Source organism: Chelonoidis abingdonii, chromosome 10 (assembly GCF_003597395.2).
Source record: "Chelonoidis abingdonii isolate Lonesome George chromosome 10, CheloAbing_2.0, whole genome shotgun sequence".
NCBI lineage: Eukaryota > Metazoa > Chordata > Testudines > Testudinidae > Chelonoidis > Chelonoidis abingdonii.
Window position 1 is genome coordinate 80,549,743 of NC_133778.1, and position 19,228 is coordinate 80,568,970.

Genomic DNA, 19,228 nt, shown 5'->3' on the forward strand with positions numbered 1-19,228 from the left:
ATCCTCCATCTCTTCCCCTGCCGTCTCCACCAGATTTGTCCTGGGCTAACTGAGAGCTGCTGAGTAATCTGCTTCCTATCACAAGTACCAGAAAACTGTCTCCTTTTCTCCAACGAAGAGACAACAACCTACCTACAAAGGAACGAGAGTGTCTTTCTCGTCTTCCCCGTAGCTCTTCCGCCCTGGACCATAGAGAGGTAAACACAGAGCGAGTGCTCCTCCTCCCTGCCTGTCCTTAAGGAGAGTACAGTACCCTGGCACAGAAAATTTCTAATCCCTTGCCTCTCTAAGAAAAGAAACCTCACAACAAGTTTAACCCAGAAAACTTATATAAACTAAACACGTCATTAAGAGACAAAATACAGGGCTATTGCTATAAGAAAATAGAATAAAACAGTCTGATCAAAAATAAGCCATTTAACCCCAGTTCCAGCACAGCACGACATTAAATACAAATACAAAGCATATAACAGCACTAATGTGCATTGCTACTTGTACTCACAACTTGGTATACAAGGTAGACAGAAGATTGGAAGATAGAAGAAAAGCTTGTTTACTCACAAGCCGAGAAAACAAAAGACAGAGAACAAACCCAAAAACATCCCAGAGTTCCACCTACTTATTTGAAAAATACGGTTCCTGATGTCCCCTCATGGTCAGAGTGTTTGGTTTTTCCCTTGCCAGTGACTCAGAGCTTCTGGGTCTTGGGGGTTCCCCAGGGACGATTTTGGGGGGCTCAAGTGTACCAGGCACTGAATCCTGGTTGATGGCAGCGAGATCAGACCCAAGCTGGTAAAAGCTTGGGGGAGTTCATGTTAAGCCCCCAGATTTTGGACGCTAAGGTCCAGATTTGGGAAGGAGAAGCTTATGACAGATGTTAAACAGCAGTTGCTAAAAAACAGACATTTTTAAATCAGCAGGCCTGGACAACTTGCATCCAAGAATTTTACAAGAACTGGCGGAGGAGCTCTCCGGACTGGTAAAGCTAATTTCCAATAAGTCTCAGAACAGTGGGGAAGTTCCAGAAGACCGGAAGGAAGCTAAGGTGCCAATATTTTAAAAAGGGTAAATAGGACAGCCTGGGTGATTACAGGCCAGTCAGCTTGACATCGATCCTGGGAAAAATAATGGAACGGCTCATACAGGATTCAATAAAGAAGGTGATATAATTAATGCCAACTGACATGCGTTTATGGGAAATAGATCCTGTCAAAGTAACTTGATTTTTTTATGAGAATACAAGTTTGTTTGATAGAAGTAACACAGTTGATGTAATATACTTAGACTTCTGAAAGGCATTTGATTTGGTACTAGATGACATTTTGATTAAGAAATCAGAATGATGCAATATCAACATGGCACATGTCGAACTGGATTAACAGATAGGTTTCAAAATGTAATTTGTAAAAGGGGAATCTTCATGAAGAGGGCATGTTTCCAGTGGATCAGTACTTGGCCCTGTGCTATTTAACATATTTTTCAATGGCCGGGAAGAAAAGGTAAAATCCTCACTGCTAAAGTTTGCAGACGACAGGAAGATTGGGGGAGCAGTAAATAACGAAGACGACAGGTTACTGACAGAGACCATCGAGATTGCCTAGTAAGATGGGTGCAAGCAACTAATCTGAGTTTTAACATGGCCAAATATAAAGTCATATCTCTAGGAAGTGAGTGCAGGCCACACTCGCCGGATGGGGGCCTCTATCTGGGAAGCAATGACTCTGAATAGGACTTGAAGGCCCTGGTGGATAATCAGCTGAACATGAGCTCCCAGCACAATAAGGTGGGCAAATGGGCTGTGGTCCTTGGATGTATATACAGGGGAATCTAAGCAGTAGGGATGTTATATTACCTCTGTATTTAGCACTGGTGCGATTGCTACTGGAATACTGCATCCAGTTCTGGGGTCTACAGTTCAAGAGGGATGTTGGTAAATAGGAGTGGGTTCAACGAAGAGTTATGGAAATGATAAGGGATTGGCAAGCATGCCTGATTATGAGACTCAGGGAGTTCAATCTGCTTAAATTAACAAAGAGAAGGCTAAGGGGTGAGTGATCACAGTCTGCAAGTACCTACAGTGTGGAGTGAGATAACAGAGGGTTCTTCACTCTAGCAGACAAAGGTGTAACAAGATCCTGTTGGGTGAAAAATGATATCCACTTTGACTAGGCTTAAATAGTTTCTTTTAGCTTTTATTTGTATGTTTTAAGACAACACTTATCTATGAATAGGGCCCTACCAAATTCATGGTCCATTTTGGTAAATTTCACGGTTATAGGATTTTTAAAATCTCGTTTCATGGTTTCAGATATTTAACTCTGAAATTTCATGGTGTTGTAACTGTGGGGGTCCTGACCCAAAGAGGGGTCGTGGGGGATGGCGCAAGGCTATTGTAAGGGGCTTGTGGTGTGGCCACTCTCACTTCTGTGCTGCTAGCGGCAGTGGTCCTGCCTTCAGAGCTGGGCAGCTGGAGAGTGGCAGCTGCTGGCTGAGAGTCAAGCTGTGAAGGCAGCACCGCCACCAGCAGCAACACAGAAGCAAGGGTGGCATGGTATGGTATTGCCACCCTTACTTCCGCGCCACCACCAGGGGCCACCTGCCCCGGCCCCAGGAGCAGCCCATGCTGGGGAAGAGGAAGTCCTGTCCCTGTGTAGCCTGGCTGGGGATAACAGCTGGAGCCTGACGCAGGGTAGGATTCCCCAGCCAGGGCACCCATAGCCCTGCTCCTCCCCAGCACTTGGAGTTAAAGGGGCCTTGGGCTGTCAGTGTGGGGGTGGGAGGGAGACCAGAAAGCCTGTGATTGGTCACCTGTGTCGCCCACCCGTCACGCTGGCCCTGCCCTCCCCAAAGTGACACCCCCGCATACCATGCCACCCTCACTTCTGCACTGAGGCTGGCAGCAGCACTGCATTCAGAGTTGGATGCCTGGCCAGGAGCCACTGCTTTCTGGCCTCCCAGCTCAGAAGCCAGCGCAGAGGTAAGGGTGGCAATACCATGACACCTCTACAATAACCAGATTTCATGGGGGAGAGGAGATTTCATGGTCTGTGATGTGTTTTTCAGAGCCGTGAATTTGGTGGGGCCCTACCTATCAATTACATATACAGGCAAAAGTAGATACGGAAAGAAAAGTAAGTGATCACACACCCTGTTCTCAAGGAAGGTAAATTCTTTAAATCTCTGATCCCTGCTATGTTTATTCCTGTGTCTTCACCACTCTCTCATTGTTAATCACCCATCTTTCATCCTCTCTTCCATAACTTTGCACAGACTCCTTTTACCAACTTACCTTAGCTATGCACCGATCTAATATAACCCCCTCAGTAAGACATTCTCATGCATATGTCACAATAACTAACCTAAACAAATACATTTTTGCTTATCCTGCTAAAAAGTACTTCTAGCTGTCTATTTCTGTCATCCCTACTGGTTCCACCCAGTTTTTTGTTTTAAAATCATATAGTAGTTGTAATTCTTCCGACTAATCTGTTTTTGTGGCCTTGGGTTTTTACTTGTTAGCTTGAGGGGGCGGGGGGCGGAGGATGAGGGACACCCCTGGAGTTAACAATTCCATCTCGACACTCTGCTTCACCCTGCTATTTGCATAGGCCATGCATTTTACAGCTAAAGACACAATAACCAGTTTCATGGTTTATATAACCCTGAAGCTCTTTCAGCTAAGTTCTGAAATGCTGCATTAGCACAGACAAATACCAAAAGCAAAGATCCCTTTATACTTTCTGCCAATGCTCTATATAATATTCATTTCTCTGACATTATTTAGTACATATATTTGACTAGCACGATCCATTACCGAGCTCTCTAACAATCCAACTAGAAAAATTCACACTGACAGAACTGCAGGTACCGTAGCCCAGCCAGGCCTGTGGGGGTTCGCATGGTTGACGCACAGGGTGTTGTAGCCCAGGTCACAGTGGACGAGTGGGAGAATCATGGACTTCCACCCCAGCAAAGGGAAGGGCACAAGGCCTAACAATTGTGGGGGTGCATTCAGGGCCACCAGAAAAGCGGTAAAAGGCACAGGTAGCCCTGTAACCATGAAAGTGCTGATGGGCAAGGAGAAGAGGTAATTGTAATGTCCTGTTATGCCATCAGCCGTCCAGGATTTGCTATTAGAGACGCACAGTGTGAAACACCTGCTGCAAAACTAGAGCTCGTGTCAATACTTGAAACCAGCAGCTCTCCCAATTCCAGACGCTGTCCCCCTTTCAGGGGCTGATTTCTCTTGTGCACCCCCAAGTTCTACCTCACTTAAAAACAACTTGCTTACAAACTCAGACATAAAAACACAGAAGTGGCCCTGAAAAATGCTGGCTTTCTCATCTTTACCATGTAGTTATAAAATAACGTAACTATTGTACGTACATTTCAGTGTATGGTATGTAGAGCAGCATAAACAAGTCATTGTACGAAATGCTAGTTTGTGCTGACCTTGCTAGCTTGTAAAACTAGGGCCAGTATCTAAATGAGTTGCTGTGCTCCCTAGAGCTCTGCGTACCCTGGGGAACGCGCACCCTGGTTGAGAACCACGTCTTTAAACAAGGCTGTTGAAATAAAACTAATGCTGAAAATGAGGAGAGGGCTCAGAAAAGTGCTACAAGGATGATTTGTGGTCTGGAAACCACACCTTACAGTGAGAAAAAGGGCTCAGTCTATTCAGCTCATTGAATGCGAGGTTGAGAGGTGATCTGATCGTGGTATATAAATACCTCCACAAGAAAATCATACATGATACTTCAGGGCTTGTTCCTGTAGCAGGGAGAGGCATAACAAAATCCAGTGGCTTGGAGTTCGGTTAGCTACATTCAGATTTAAGGGGCAAAATGTTGGCCAGTGAAGGTAGTCAGTCACTGGAGCAGCTTGCCAACGGGTGTGGGAAATATTCCCTCATGGGGGAGTTTGAACCCAGGACTGGATGTGCTGACATTCCACAGGAAGTTTCTGGGCTCAATGCAGGAACTGTCCCTGGATTTTAGCAGCATCCGGAATGCTAGCCCACCCAGGACTGTGCCCTAGGGTGTGACAGGGCACACTAAAAATCATGCTGAAAAGCTAATGAGTGTGGGGCAGGAGATGCCAAGGCCTGAGGAACAATAGGGGGCAGAGAGATAAGGCCAGCTGGAAACACTGCCATGGAGATGAGGGACAGCAGGAAAGGGGAGAGGGCGTCTGGCTGACACTGTAGCTGGGCCTGTCTAGTTGAGTGGCTGGCCTGAGCACAAGGCAGGAGGGATGGATTACTGAACTGTTCATTGGCCACACCCAAGTGTGCAGACTATTCCTTCTCTGTCCAAAGGGAAGGATGTGCCCTACCTGATCCCATCATACCGTTCACCACCGGGCACCTGACCCCTCCTTGTCAATCGGCTCCACTCCTCCAGAGCACCATTCCTGCCCGCTTGCTCTCCATCCTCCCTGCTCCTCACCCGAGCAGCTGCAATCTTCTCTCAGACACACCCACCTTGCTAAATCTGCTCTCTGGAGTCTCCCCTATCCAGACCTGATCTCCTCTCCTGTCCATCCAGGCTCTCTCCTCTCTTCGGCCCAGCTCTCCTCACTTCTCCTCCACAGTCAGTCCTCCCCCCAGTCCGACCCAGCCCTGCTCTCTGTATAGCCCTGGTCTCTTCGCTGCTTGGATCAGCTCTGATGTCTCACAAGGACATTCTCCCTCTGGATCCTGGAAGAACATTTTTCTTTCACCTCTGCCTTGTAGCTCATCCCCTTGCTGACCTGTTCCCTCCCCTTATGCTCCTGGCTAAGGGAACCTCCTGGGATCCAGCTGGGCCATTCGGGGCCTGGTCCTGCCTGGAAGTTCCCTGCAGTTAGTTTGCCATCCTGTTTTTCAGTTGTATCCCTCAACTTGGGAGAAGGCTTCTGCGTCCTTCCACCTCTACCAAGTTCATCAATGGCAAATGCATCACAACAGAAAGGTAAGGTGGGGCCATCAGCTTCCATTCATGGTCACCTCTTCAGCACGGAGGCTCCAGTTCCTGCTATTATTGTTGTTGATTGTTTATCCTGTGACAACACACATTATAGCACCATCACGCTAGACTCCACATGCACGTGACAGGAAAAGAGCCCTCCAAGGTAAGCACAGGAGGAGAGACAGCAGAGAAGATGAACAAACAGGAAGGAGGAGAGAGAACAGTTTGATATAATGAACAGCAGTCGAGCACACCAACTGCCTAAGCCCTTTGCAAGCCCCCCAGCGGAGGGGAGTTTAAGGGGGGATTTGAAGAAGAAGTGCAATGCAATGGCCTGATGAATCTTCATGGGAAGCGGTCATGCATAAAAGGGCAGAATGAGAGAAGACGTGGAGGTGCTTGAGGGACATCTGGACTAGTAGAGAGAGTGAGGTGGGGGTCAATATGTCAATAAAGTGCAAGAGTTGACAGATAGGGCAGGGCGAAGCTTTGAAAGGCCTCAGGCAAGGCCAAGCAGCCTGAAATTGATGTGGTAGAAAAATGAATTCATCTGCTGGCTTCTGGAAAAGGATGAGGTGGCGGCAGTGGTCAGTGTGATGGGCCAGGCAATTGCTAGTAATTTGTGTTTCGGGCTGTGCCAGATGGGGGGGCCAATGGATGCAGCCAGCTGGGAGGACACAGCATCAGAACAGTACGAGGTTCGTGGTAGCAGCATTTTGAACAAACTTGCAGGGGCAAAATCGGGTCTCAAGTGGCAAGAATTCTCTGCACAGTGAGGCACTAGGACTGTTTATTGAACTGAGCTATGTGCACTGACTTGCTTTGTAAAGATAACATCTGCCAATTGTGGGTGTGTGAGGGGGGAAATGTGTATCCTAATGGGTGCTGCCCCTCCTTTGCCTGGGTAACTCTACTGTCTGTTTCCCAGGACCATGGCGAATAGGCAGGAGTGGGCAGATGTTGAAGGAGACGGGAAGCTGAAATCTGTTTGTGTTAACGGTAAGGAGCAAAGGCCAAGGTTTTCAAAAGTGACGGGTGATTTTGGGAACCTTGGTTGTTGGGTGCCAAACTTGAGACAGTTGAAAGGGAGCTGATTGTCAAAAAGAGTGCTGAACCCCCATTCCCTGGAAATAAGGGACCCTAGAAGGGGTCTCAAGTTGGGCACCCAAGAACTGAGGTTTCTAAAAATCACTAGCCATATTTGAAACTCTCAGCTAAGGCTTGTAGGGCTGTTTAGTGTGAGAGATGACAAAAAGACCTCCTAGAGGGCATCAGGTTTCACAATCCTGATACCTCTAAAGTAAAAAGCAAACAAACAAAATCAACCCCCACAACGCTGAAAAAAACCCAACAACCCAAAAGGCCAACCATTCAGATCTTCTCTATGAACATTGTATAGAAGTAAAAGAGGATTCAGGCAAGAGGAAAGGTTACCCAAAGTGCTCCATGTCACAGGGGAAATATTTAAAAAACAAAAACAAAAAATAAAAAACATTCCAGCAGGAAATTCAAAGTTAGTTACACTTAAGAAAACCCAAATATTGGAAAGGGTGGAAGTGCAGTTAAAATATGGAATTAACCTTGACTCTGCCCCTGTCCTCCCACCTTCTGTCTGCTCCACTCCCCTCAGAGTAAAGCAGATGTGTCAACCAGGACACACTATTTCTTTATCACGGGTAGGGACCATATTAAAAGCTGGATACTCTGCGATAGAGGCCAAGAATACCTGGTGTATTACCAAGTGTAAGGCAGGAGATGGTGGCATTGCTGCCTTGCTAAAGAAGGGCAAGTAATGGCTGGTCTCTGGTCAAGCAGAGTGGTGGGTGGGTGGGTAGGAACATGCCTGTATGTGGCATATGAGACTGTGCAGTGTGGGAGGTGGCTGATTCTGGTGATGAAGATGTACAGTGTGCAGGCCTGTGGATGTCATGGAGAGGGCTGGGCTTGTAAGGGCAGAGTTAAGGTGGTTTGGGAGCCTTCACCCTGCATGTCCAGACTTTCTGTAGCATGGCACGATTTAACACAGGTTTCCAATAAAAAATATCTACATACTAAGATGGGTGAGCTAGAGAGGCTAGTGCTACACGATATTGATATGATAGGCATTGCAGAAACCTGCTGGAATGAGGATAATCGATGGGACATGGTAATACCAGAGTATAAGCGCACCTCCCTTCCCCCAGGGAGCGACTGCACCCCACTCTGCTCTCAGCTCCCTGGCTTTAGAGACGCCCTGCCCATTTCCACACAGGGGAGTTTCCCCCAATTAGGGCTTCCCTCTCACCTTTAATTCTCCCAGCCTTCAACCTAAGATAGTGGTCCCCAACCTTTTTCATCTGGCAGGTGCCAGATGACGAGCCACCGCAGACTGTGGCCGGCAGACGAGCATCCACCGAAATGCCACTGAGAAGCAGCAACGTCAATAGGCATCGACACCGAAACGCTGCCGACAAGCAGTGTCATCCAGAGGCGTCACTGCTGAATGACACCGCTTGTCGGTGGCATTTTGGCGGATGCGCGTCCACTGGCCAGTATGCGGGCGCACATAGGTGCCCCGGCGAGCACCGCGTTGGGGACCACTGGCCTAATAGGTGAATTGGTCCATCCGTCCTCTGCTAACCCCTTCAGGGCAAGTGTGGGGTGAACACCCTGTCACGAGACCAGGAGGGACAGTGCGAGGTTTTTAAATCACGTGATTGAAGTCAATGACTGAAATCACTCCAGCCTGTATCCTAGGCTGTAGTGTCCTCAGCTCTAGAGCTGAGCCCTCGAACCCGGCTGCCAGTGCCAAAGGGCCCGTGCATTCAGCCATTGCTCACTGAGTCTCTTGGACCCAGCCTCTGTACACGCTGACATAAGGTGTTGAGCGAAGGTCCAGCTGTGCGGTGAGCCTGGGTGCTGGGTGGTTGCAGTGGTGCCAGTGCTCGCAATTCCCGCCTCCCCCTAGCCCGCCAAGTGGCAGGATTTGGGCTTGAGCCCAGTCTTGTGATGGCACAAGATGCACCAGCCCGCTGGCAAATAGCCCTCTAGTTAGCTGCCTGCCCCACCTGCAGCCTCCTGGAGCAAAGCAGCCAATGAGAGCTGCTCCAGGATGAGCTCTCTCTCCCCCAACCCTCTCCCTTCAGTAACCCAAGGACTTTCTAGGGGTGAGAAGAAGGGAGCAGCTCCCCTTCCTCCTCCCCTCCTGTGAGCAACAGGGATGGGATGCGCCTCTGCTCCCTCCTCCCCTCCACACCTGGCCTGGGAAGGGGTGACGAGACCCCGGGACTGCCCCCCAACTTGGGAGACCCTGTGGCAGCCTCCAGGCCTGGGGCTGGGGAGGTGAAGAACCAGAGAAGCAGCAGAGGTGAGGCTGGAAGGCTGAACGGACAGGGAGCTGCGGAACAGATGGGGAGGGGAGGGGCTGGGGGACAGGCAGAACTTACATGGGGGGGGCAGAACTGATGCAGGGACTGGGGAGAGAATTGTTTGGATGTTGGGGGCAGAATTAATTGCAGGGCAGGGGACAGGCAGCTGTGGGGGTGAGATGTGATGGGTGCCATCCATTTGGGAGAGTGGTTAACAGTAACCATAAGCCTGCACATTGGGGCTGGGCAGGGGGAGTTCAATGGACAGACTAAAAACCAGTATCCTCTTTTAAAAACAGAAGCAGCTTTGGGGGCCCAATCTCATGATTTTGGGGGACTGACTCGTGATTTGGATCTCTGGTGGTTGGCAGTCCTGGGGATGGGGCATTTCAAGCTGGGCCTCTGGTTACTGTGCTAGACACTTTTCTTGTGGGGGGCTGAGCCCAGGCTCATGGTTGCTGCTCTATAGCAGGAGAGGTGCCTGAGTTGTCTCTTCTATGAATGCTGATGAGGGTCAATTCTTGCAGGGGTAGCTGTTGACAAGACATACAAACGAGCAGCAGGCACTGAATCTCATGCTGGGCCTATGGACCCTCGCCCTGGACCTCACATATCTTGTCAGAGGCAAAAGAAGCCACACCCCAGAACCAGATACAAGTCAGCCTCTGGTGACAAGCTGCTGGCTGGGAAAAGCAGGCCACGAGCCAGGCGAAGCTTACCACAGGAGGGAAGCAGCATACCACCGGCCAAGGGAACCACAGCATTGGCCAGGGAGAGCAAGTCACAGGCTGAAAGGAGCACATCAGGGACTCGGGAGAGTGCTCCGCAGGTCAGGGAGAGCAGGTATGAGCCATATCTAGGAGCTGAGACGCATGCCAGAAGGAGTGAATTGCATGCCGGGAGGAAAGAGTTGCATGCCAAACTCAAATTAGCTCCCAGATACAAGGGGTCACCAGCTGGGAGGAACCAGTCGCATGACAGATGCCACAGAGCAGAGGTCGGGTGGCTAGAGTCGGCTGCTGGGTGTGAGGAGCTGGATCCTGGGTGGAATGAACTACCTGATGATTGGAAGAGTCTCCCAGAAAGTGGACGATGGTTGCTACTGGGTGGAATGAATTGGCAGCCAGATACAAGTCAGGTCCCCGCTGGGACGGAGAAGAGGCTGCAGGATCAATACTCTGGGACAGCATGTCTAATGCGCATGATGCTCCTGGTGGGAGAGAATCCGCTGCCAAGTGTAACAAGGACATTCCCAAGAGGAACAAATCGTCTGCTAGATGGAAAGAGACAAGTCCTTGGGGAAACCATACATTTGCCTAGGTGGCCAAGCCAACCTCCGGGCAGGCCAGGCCAGCTCCAGGGCCAGGCAGGCCAGCTCCAGTGTCATACAACTCCACCCTTGGGCAAAAGCAGCTGGCTCCAGGGTGGAACGAAATGGATATGGGATGGGATGAATAAGTTGCCCAGTGGAACAAGCCAGCTCTTGGATGCAATCAGTCAGCTCCAGAGTAGGGTGAATCAGCTGCCCTGCAAAATGAATCCGCTCCCAGATATAATCAGTCAGTCTCAGGGTGGAACGAGCCAGCTCCCAGACAGAAGCAGTCCTGATGTTTCGTCCTCTGATTCCAGCTGTTCCCATAACCAGCTTCACCCCAGGGAAGGGAGAATGCTGTGAATGCTGGGACCCACTGGGAAAGAGGTTTCCTAGGGGCATTGGCCTGTGGGCAAGCAGCTGTTCAATAAAGGACAGGACCAGGGCTCTCCGTCTGTCTTTGTCATTCACTGAGAAGTCAGACGTTGAGGAGCTGCTTAGGCAGGGACAGGAGCAGAGCTCCCAGGGCCTTTCTGGCCTCCAGAGACCCAGCGATGTCCTGGGCATTAGCGTGCTTAGGCATTGGCAAATGGTTCAGCTGCATATTTATACTGTGCACCTGTTGTGGACACTACAGACAGGAGGATGTGGTCCTGCTCCTTGCTCACACACTAAGGTGACAGGGGCGTATAAGAGCCCAGAGAGCGCCTGGCTTCCCCCGGTGCTGTCAGAAGGTTGTAGCCCCCACTGCTGTGGCTCAGGGCTCTCGTTTGGCTCTCTTTGAGGTGTGCCTAGGGAAGGAAAAGGGAGGCACATGCACAAGGCAGCCGGGGAAGGAGAGGGGGAGACATTACTTTGGGCCACGATTACAGTAGAACTCAGCGTTACAAACACCTTGGGAGTGGAGGTTGTTCCTAACTCTGAACAAAAGGTCAGGGCTGTTCTTTCCAAAGTTTACAACTGAACACTGACTTAATACAGCTTTGAAACTTTACTGTGCAGATGAAAAATGCTGCTTTGAACCATCTTATTTTAAATGAAACAAGCACAGAAACAGTTTCCTTACCTTGTCAAATCTCTTTTTAATGGACCCTTTATTTTTTTAGTTGTATACATTTAACACAGCACGGTACTGTATTTGCCTTTTGTGTGTGTGTCTCTGCTGCCGCCTGATCCCGTTCTTCCGGTTCCAAATGAGGAGTGTGCTTGGCAAGGCAGTTTGTAACTCTGGGGTTCATAACTCTGAGGTTCTACTGTCGATGAGAACTGGTTCTAGATGGATTAGCCCTGAAGCTCTGTACACGCTCCCCTGCTCCCCACACACACTGCCTTTAAATAGCCACAGGCAAGTGGCTTCTGGCCTGGCAAGCTTTGGGGATAAAGAGGGCACACAGTTGCCTTTGGCATAGGGTATGACCTGAATGCCAAGTTGGCTGGTGTGAGCATCAGTGTGGGGACATTCTGCGGGAAACTATTCAGGAAACAGTGGATCTGAGGGCACTGGACAGGAGAGGAGGCTGGTTCCTTTCCTGGGTGTCTCCGTCCTGGGTTATAAATCTGAGGAAGGCAATAAGAACTGAATCCTGAAATGACTGGGGAGGTGGAGGAGTTCTCTGTGGATCAGACTAGTGTTTTTTGTGCTCTTTGTATAAGTAAACAGCCAAGAGGCAGGTCAAGATGAGCTGGGATGGAAGCCTCCATGGGCATCTTAGGGGAGGAGGCACTGAAGCAGGGGCCACAGGGCAAAGTGCAGGTGATGGGGTGACAGACAGATCTGAGATGAGGGTGGAGGAGAGGAAATGTTCCAGGGAGACACAAAGGTGATGGACGCTGGAAGCCAATGGATTGTCTGAGCCAAGGAATGAAGCAGGGCAGAGGGAGTTGTGTCTAAGCATGTTCCTCCCACCCAAAATAAGTGTTTCTATCAGCAAGACAGATCTGTCATATTTCTAGGGGGCTTCACAGCTGTTAGCTAAGCACCAGGAAATGTCAGCATTTATCTGAAGAACAATGAGCTGTAGCTCTGTTGACCTGGTCGATCTAGTCAGTAACGGCAGCTAAGGATGTGGCATTCAAGGCATTGGACAGTCTGTACAGCTGAGTATAATCAGTGTAAGTGTTAGCAACAGGCAGAGCAGAGAGAAGGGGGAAAGAACTGAACTGTGTGGTGCACCCCATGGAGGGGGAGTGTGATGGGGCACTCACCCAGCTGAAAGGAGGCACTGACAAAGTATGACTCAGCAACCCCTTTTTCCCAGCTCCTGGTGCCCCCTGTATGTTGTTGGTCTCACTAGGAGGGTCTTCAGTGGCTCAGCCTTCCAGCTAAGTCACGCAGTCAATAGATGAATGAACGAACCCTTTCTGGGGTGACAAAGCTCAACAAAAGGTTGGCTCTCACCAGAAACTTCAGCCCGATCTCTGGGCCAGCTTGAATTCCAGTCCCTTTCTCAGTCTTTTAGTAGAGAGTCTTGTCCCCTTTTCAGGACTGAGGCCACTTCCCCACTGGCTAGTGAGGGGGCCCCAGGCCCACCCACTTCTCCAGGTCCCAACACGGGGGCCCTGTAAGCAGGACCGGCGCTAGGGTTTCTGGCGCCCTAGGCGCCGGGACATTTTGCTGCCCCGCACGCGGGTCTCGCGGCTCTGGTGGAGCTGCCGCAGGCATGCCTGCGGCAGGTCCACCGGAGCCGCGGCTCCCTGACCCCAGGGGGGCGGCGCCCTGGGCTGCCACGGCGGCTCCCTGACCCGGGGGACATCTTGGGCTGCTGGTTGTGGCGGCGGCTCGCTGACCCCGGGGGAGGGCGCCCTGGGCGCCGGGTCGCAGCGGTTGGCTTCCTGCCCTGGGGGCGGGGGGACGCCCTGGGCTGCCGGGTCGCGGCGGCGGGCTGCTGACCCTCGGGGGCGGGGGGGCGCCCTGGACTGACGGGCCTGCGGCGGCGGCGCACTGACCTCAGGAGGGCGCTGACCGGCGGTGCCTTGACCTGGGGGACACCTTGGGCTGCCGGCGGCAGGCAGCTCCTGCTGCCGGCAGCTCAGCCCCTCCAGCAGCAGCGGCTGCAACCATTTAAAAATTTTTGGGGGGGTGCCACTTTTTGGCACCCCCAAATCTTGGCGCCCTAGGCAACCGCCTAGTTCGCCTAAATGGTTGCACCGGCCCTGCCTATAAGCAGCAGCCACATGCTGCTGCCTTTAATAGCCGCTGCCACATTTCCTGGGCCTTGTCCCACCTGGCCTCTCTACCTATCTTACGGCTAGAGCTCTAGCTCTGAGCTGAGGTTTAGCTAATGCAGACTATGATGCTCCTGTAGCCGGAACATACCCCCAACCAGAAACTGAGCACCTCGCCCCTGCAGTGCCTTTTATCTGAGCCTGCTGGGCTCTGATCAGCTGCTTCTAGGCAGGCCTTGAGGACCTATCTCTGCTACTCCATCCTGGGGCGCAGTGTGGTGGGACCACAGGGCTCCCAGCATGAAGGTCTGGTGCACCCCGTGACAAGGAATCTTGGGGGAAAGGGAAGCTGGGGTTCGTTATTCACTACAGAGGTGCTGCGGTTAGCAGGCCCGGCTGGCTGAAGTTTTGCACTGGGAGCAAAGAGAAAGAGAAGGCTGAAGCCTTCTTCAGCAGGAGGAGAGAGGTTGCTAAGTATGGGACAGAAACTGGGTCAGTGCTATGCACTGAACTAAGTGCAGACTGAGAATAGGCCAGCCAGAGAGGTGACTGCAAAGAGGAGGGAGATCTACTTTCCAAGGAAGGAAAGGGCAGAAGCAGGGGGAGGCTAGAGGTGTGGAGGGCCATGGGGAGCCATCTCTAAAAGAGGCTGGACAGTGGCAGACTTGAGGGGGTCAGGGGAGGTATAAGGGAAGGACAATGACAATGGTGCCAGCAGGCCCCAAGGGTAGGGAGGCAGCAGGGGTCACTCTGGAGGAGGGGACAGTGGCAGTGCTCTCAAGCTCTGTCCTCCTCAGGTACCTGAATGAGACGTGGAGAGCGCAGCTGTGCAGGCTATGGCTGTGCCTGTCTCTGAGCTCCAGGGAGCTCTTTGTCCCAGCTCCCCATGGAGGGGTTTGAATACGTCCACAGTCTCCGCTAGTGTTTTTCTTGACTGGGGGAAGAGTAGGCTGTGGCACCTGCCCAACATCGGTTCATGTGACAGTCAAATGAGAGGTCACTCCCAGTGACCCGTGAGGAAATAATTCACAGTGACACTTACATCATCACAGCCGGGTCTCTGAGCTCGCACTCCCCTGCCGTTGACACGTCTCAGCTATTGTTGCCAGCTCATCTCTGCACTGTGTACACACAGGTCACAATTTAAAAGTTTTCATCACAGCCATCACTAGAGACTTAATTCTTGTCAAAGACCTTTCAGGTTCTGGAGCCCAGTTTGAGAGAGTGCGGCTGTGTTTAGCAACACACTCTGGCTCAATCCAAGGATCGGAGAGAGGTGCTGGCAGAGGAGCCGGGAATGAGTGGCATCAGTAGGGTGCCTGGTGGAAGATGAGGGCAGGAGGGGGGCGGGAGAAAGGCGGGTGAATGTTACAGTGGAAGGGCACGAAGGAGGTGGTGGATGGAGGAGACTGGGAAAAGGGGAGGTCTTTGGAGGGCCGTGAGGGCACTGACACAAGGAGGAGGAGGACAGGAACGGCCGTGCCAGCCAGATCTATGTAGTCCAGGCTCCAAGTCCTGTCTAGACAGTGGCTAATACCAGCTGCTTCAGAGACACCTAGTGGCCAGTTGTGGTACAAGATGACCACCGTCATCAGATGTCACCGGTGTGGTGTTCTGCTCTGTTCAATGTCGATAACAGTCGGCTGCGTGCGTGCGGTTCTCCCTGTGTGCTGCCCCGGCTCTGCAGATCGCTGGCACAGCAGATCTCGAGTGAGCTGCCCAATGATCACAGACTCTGATAAGGTACGAAGGCACCCGGCCAGGTTTATTGCCAAATGAAACACAGTCTCTAGCTCCCCAGATCAGATGTCTACAGTTCTGCTAGTACATACGTGCTCCCTGGCAATGGACTGACTCAGTCAGTGGCAGGATTTACCACTGCCCCTAGGCCAGACAAAGACATCCACTCAGGGACGCATTCTTATACACGGGTACAAACAAGTTACACGTTACTCCTGACGTGTTGAGGTGCAACCCCTCCATGCAGTAAGGTGCCGCCCCTCTCACCTTTACATGCTGGTTTGAACAAAACATCTTTAGCCATCATACTACCCTTTTGCCTGTCTTTAGGATGGGTCGGCCTGTTCCCTGTTATGTGTAGAACGTGTTCTTGGTACCATCCTGGCACACGTTTATATCTCTAGTGACCAGTACCTCTTAGGTATGTGTAGTTTTGCAACACCAGCCCTTTCCTTGCCAGCTCCTGTGAGCAGGGCCTGCCTCTGGCTCACAGCTTCACTTTGCTTTATGTTAGCAAAGTCTTCATCATGACTTTAGATCTAATACCGGGCCTCTGATATAAGGGTTTCTGTTTCAGGGCCTCATCTTACTACACTCACATAGAGGAAGTTTCTGCCTGACCCCACCCATCACTTGGTGCTTGGCTTATGTTCTGATGCAGGGTAGTTGATATTGCTCTTGATTTAATCGTATCTGCATGTAGCCGTTGATGTTCTCATTATCCAGATAAATGTCTAATCCTTTTTGAATCCTACGTAAGCCTTTGTTGTGGCAGTGAGATTAGTTGGGCAGAAGACAGTTGTGTTTTTATTTTTGACTGTCATCTTTTATGGCCGTGGCAATTTGCCATTGAGGAAGCAGAAGCTGAGCAAGGTAGATCTCGCCGGAGATGCATGTTTATTATTTAAGAATATGTACTAGTTTATGACATGCATTTCTAATGTACCCTTCACACTGGAATCTGGATAGATACCCAATATATTAAGTAAACATCAGATTTCCCTAAAGTCCAAATTGCAATTGCACATGTAATTTCCCCCAAAAGAAAGTGCATCCCCTGAAGTCTCACTTCAAGGTGAATTTAAGGATATAGGCCCAGTGGGGAAGTGAACTCGGGGTCCCCATGGTAGGGCCCAGTGTGCCAGTCATTTGGAAAGGCTGAAATGGGCAGAAAGGCAGCTGGATGGGCAGGAAGCACAGAACTGAGACAGCTGGAGTTGTAGGCCAGTCCCAGTGAGAACATGCAGCCGTTCCCTCAGTCTGCACCACAATCAGGACTGAACAGACTCTTCTGCACTCACCTGAGGAAGGAAGGAAGGTTCCTCTAGCTCCAATACCTCCCCTAGAGCCTAAGCCTGGGTGATCAAAGTAGCTCTCGCAATGACTTGTGAGCGGCCCGCAAAATTCAAACTCTACTTCCTATAACTTATTTGGAGGTGTTAAGGAGAGAAAGGACCATCATGATCATCCAGTCTGAACTCCTGCATAACACAGGCCAGAGAGTCTCTCCTGCAATTTCTGCATCAAGCCCTTAACTTCTTGTTGAGCCCTAGCAGATCTCTAGTCTTTATTTAAAGACTTCTGGGGATGAAGAATCCATCATATCCCTAAATAAATTATTCTAAAGCTTAATAACCCTCAGTGTTAAACATGTTCACCTTCTAGTTTACATTGTTCTAGCTTCAGCATCGAAGCACTGGATCTTTGCTGCTAGATTAAAAAGCCAATTACTATAAGAAATCTCTCCCCGGGTAGGTTGCTTATAGGCCATGTTCAGTTCAGCTCTGAACTGTCTCTTGGATAAAGTAAATAAGTTTAGTCAGTCTCTTTCACTGCAAGGCACGTTCTTCAGACAGATCATTCCTGTAGCTCTTTTCCAAACTCTTTCTAATTTGTCAACAACCTTTGTGAAGTGTAGACACCAGAACCAAATACAGTATCTGGTAACAGTCTCACTAATGCCGTAGATAGACTTACTACCAGCTCCCTGCTCCTACTTGATGGACTCCGGTTTACACATCCAAAGGATCACATATTCCCTCTTAGCTACAGACTTGCACTGGCACTCATGTTCAGTTGGTTATCTGCCATGACCTCTAAATCCTTTTCAGTCACTGCCTTCCAAGATATTGTCTCCCATCTTATAGCTTCCTGTCACGGTGGTTAAGCACTGGAATAAATTGCCTAGGGAGGTTGTGGAATCTCCATCGCTTGAGATTTTTAAGAGCTGGTTAGACAAACACCTGTCAGGAATGGTCTAGATAATACTTAGTCCTGCCATGAGTGCAGGAGACTGGACTAGAGACCTCATGAGGTCCCTTCCAGTCCTATGACTCTAAGTCTGATCTACATTCTGTGTTGAAGTACACTTTGTTCAAATGAACCTACCTTACTAAACAATCCAGATCAGTCTGCATAGTTGACCTGTCCCCATCATTATTCACCACTCCACTAATTGTTGTGCTATCTTCAAATTTTACCAGCAGTGACTTAATATTTTCTGCCAGGATGCTGAAGAGCACTGGGCCAAGAACCAGTCACTGAGAATTCCCCTTAGAAACATATCCACTATATGGTGATCTCCCATTTGCAATTACTTTTAGTGATTTATCAGAAGTTCGACCCACCCACACTTTCTCCCTCTCCCCTTAGTCCTTCCTTTCTGAGTGTTGTTTTCTCCCACTCTGGATGCCTTCAATACCCACTTTCTTCTCTCAGCTTTGCCACTTCCTTCCCCTTCCCCAGGCTGAATTTCACCTTCAGTCTTTTTTTTAAAATCATCCCCGATCCTGCCCCCCCCCCATCTCTTCCTCCTCCCCCTTTTGTTCCCCCCCAGTTTCTCCTTCCTTTCTCCACTGCCTGTTCCACACTAACACACCCAGCAACCCAGGCACTCACCCACCTGCCTAACCCACCCTCTGCTGTATCAACACTTATTCCCTGCCCCCTCCATTCACACCCACCGCTGACTGCATCTACCCACCCACTGTTGCGCTCCCTCGGTACACACAGGCACCACCACTCCCCCCACACTCTGGGCTTGGCTTTGCTGACAGAGTGGTGTGGGTTTACTGCAGGGTCACTAACATGGTTTGGTTTGCGGCGGAAGTGCTAACACGTGTGGTCTTAGTTATCCTGCAGTAAAACCACAGTGGAGACGCGGCGCGGCAAACCAGCCCCAGGCCGGGGGAGAGTGCTGGCCTCGCCTAGCTACCTCCACGGGTTGTCATCTCACTGGAGAACAAACACCCTCTCAGGCGGTGGAGGCAAAGCCTGGGCCCCGGCTCCCATACACACATCTCCCCTTGCCTGCCCCACCCAGCCCCCACCCCCTCGCCTCGCTCCCCTGCCATACTCCTCCCGCCACTGCCCCACCGTCTCTCAGGCTGCTTCCCTTGCCCTGCCCCACCCAGCCCTCGTCCCCTGCCATACCCCTCCCACCACTGCCTCCCACCCCACCATCATCTCAGGCTCTCCCCTTAGCCTGCCCCATCCAGCCCCTCAATCCCCTGCCATTAATCCCCATCCCCACTACCCCCTCACACCCCCACGCTATCCTCAGGCTCTCCCCTTGCCTGCCCCACCAGCCCTTCAGTCGCGCTGCCATACCCCTCCCCCACTGCTCCGCTCCTCAGCCCTCCCACCCCCACCTCTCCTCAGGTCGTCTCCCCTTGCCTGGCCGCATCACTCCAGCCCCCTTCACTCCCCTGCCATAA

The 19,228-nt window shown here is 50.9% G+C and overlaps 2 protein-coding genes across 2 annotated transcripts in view; both read left to right on the plus strand.

Annotated features, from left to right (window-relative positions):
- The window catches only part of LOC116831562 (tubulin alpha-1D chain), a 118,750-nt gene that overhangs the window by 54,628 nt on the left and 44,894 nt on the right, over positions 1-19,228 (plus strand). The window lies entirely within an intron of this gene.
- The window catches only part of LOC116831550 (dnaJ homolog subfamily B member 2-like), a 61,284-nt gene continuing 46,580 nt past the window's right edge, over positions 4,525-19,228 (plus strand). Inside the window, exons 1-3 of the mRNA XM_075069839.1 lie at positions 4,525-6,794; positions 6,877-6,947; positions 9,823-10,138. Coding sequence (XP_074925940.1) covers positions 6,754-6,794; positions 6,877-6,947; positions 9,823-10,138 — 428 coding nt within the window. The 5' untranslated portion in view covers positions 4,525-6,753. The remainder of the gene's footprint in view (positions 6,795-6,876; positions 6,948-9,822; positions 10,139-19,228) is intronic.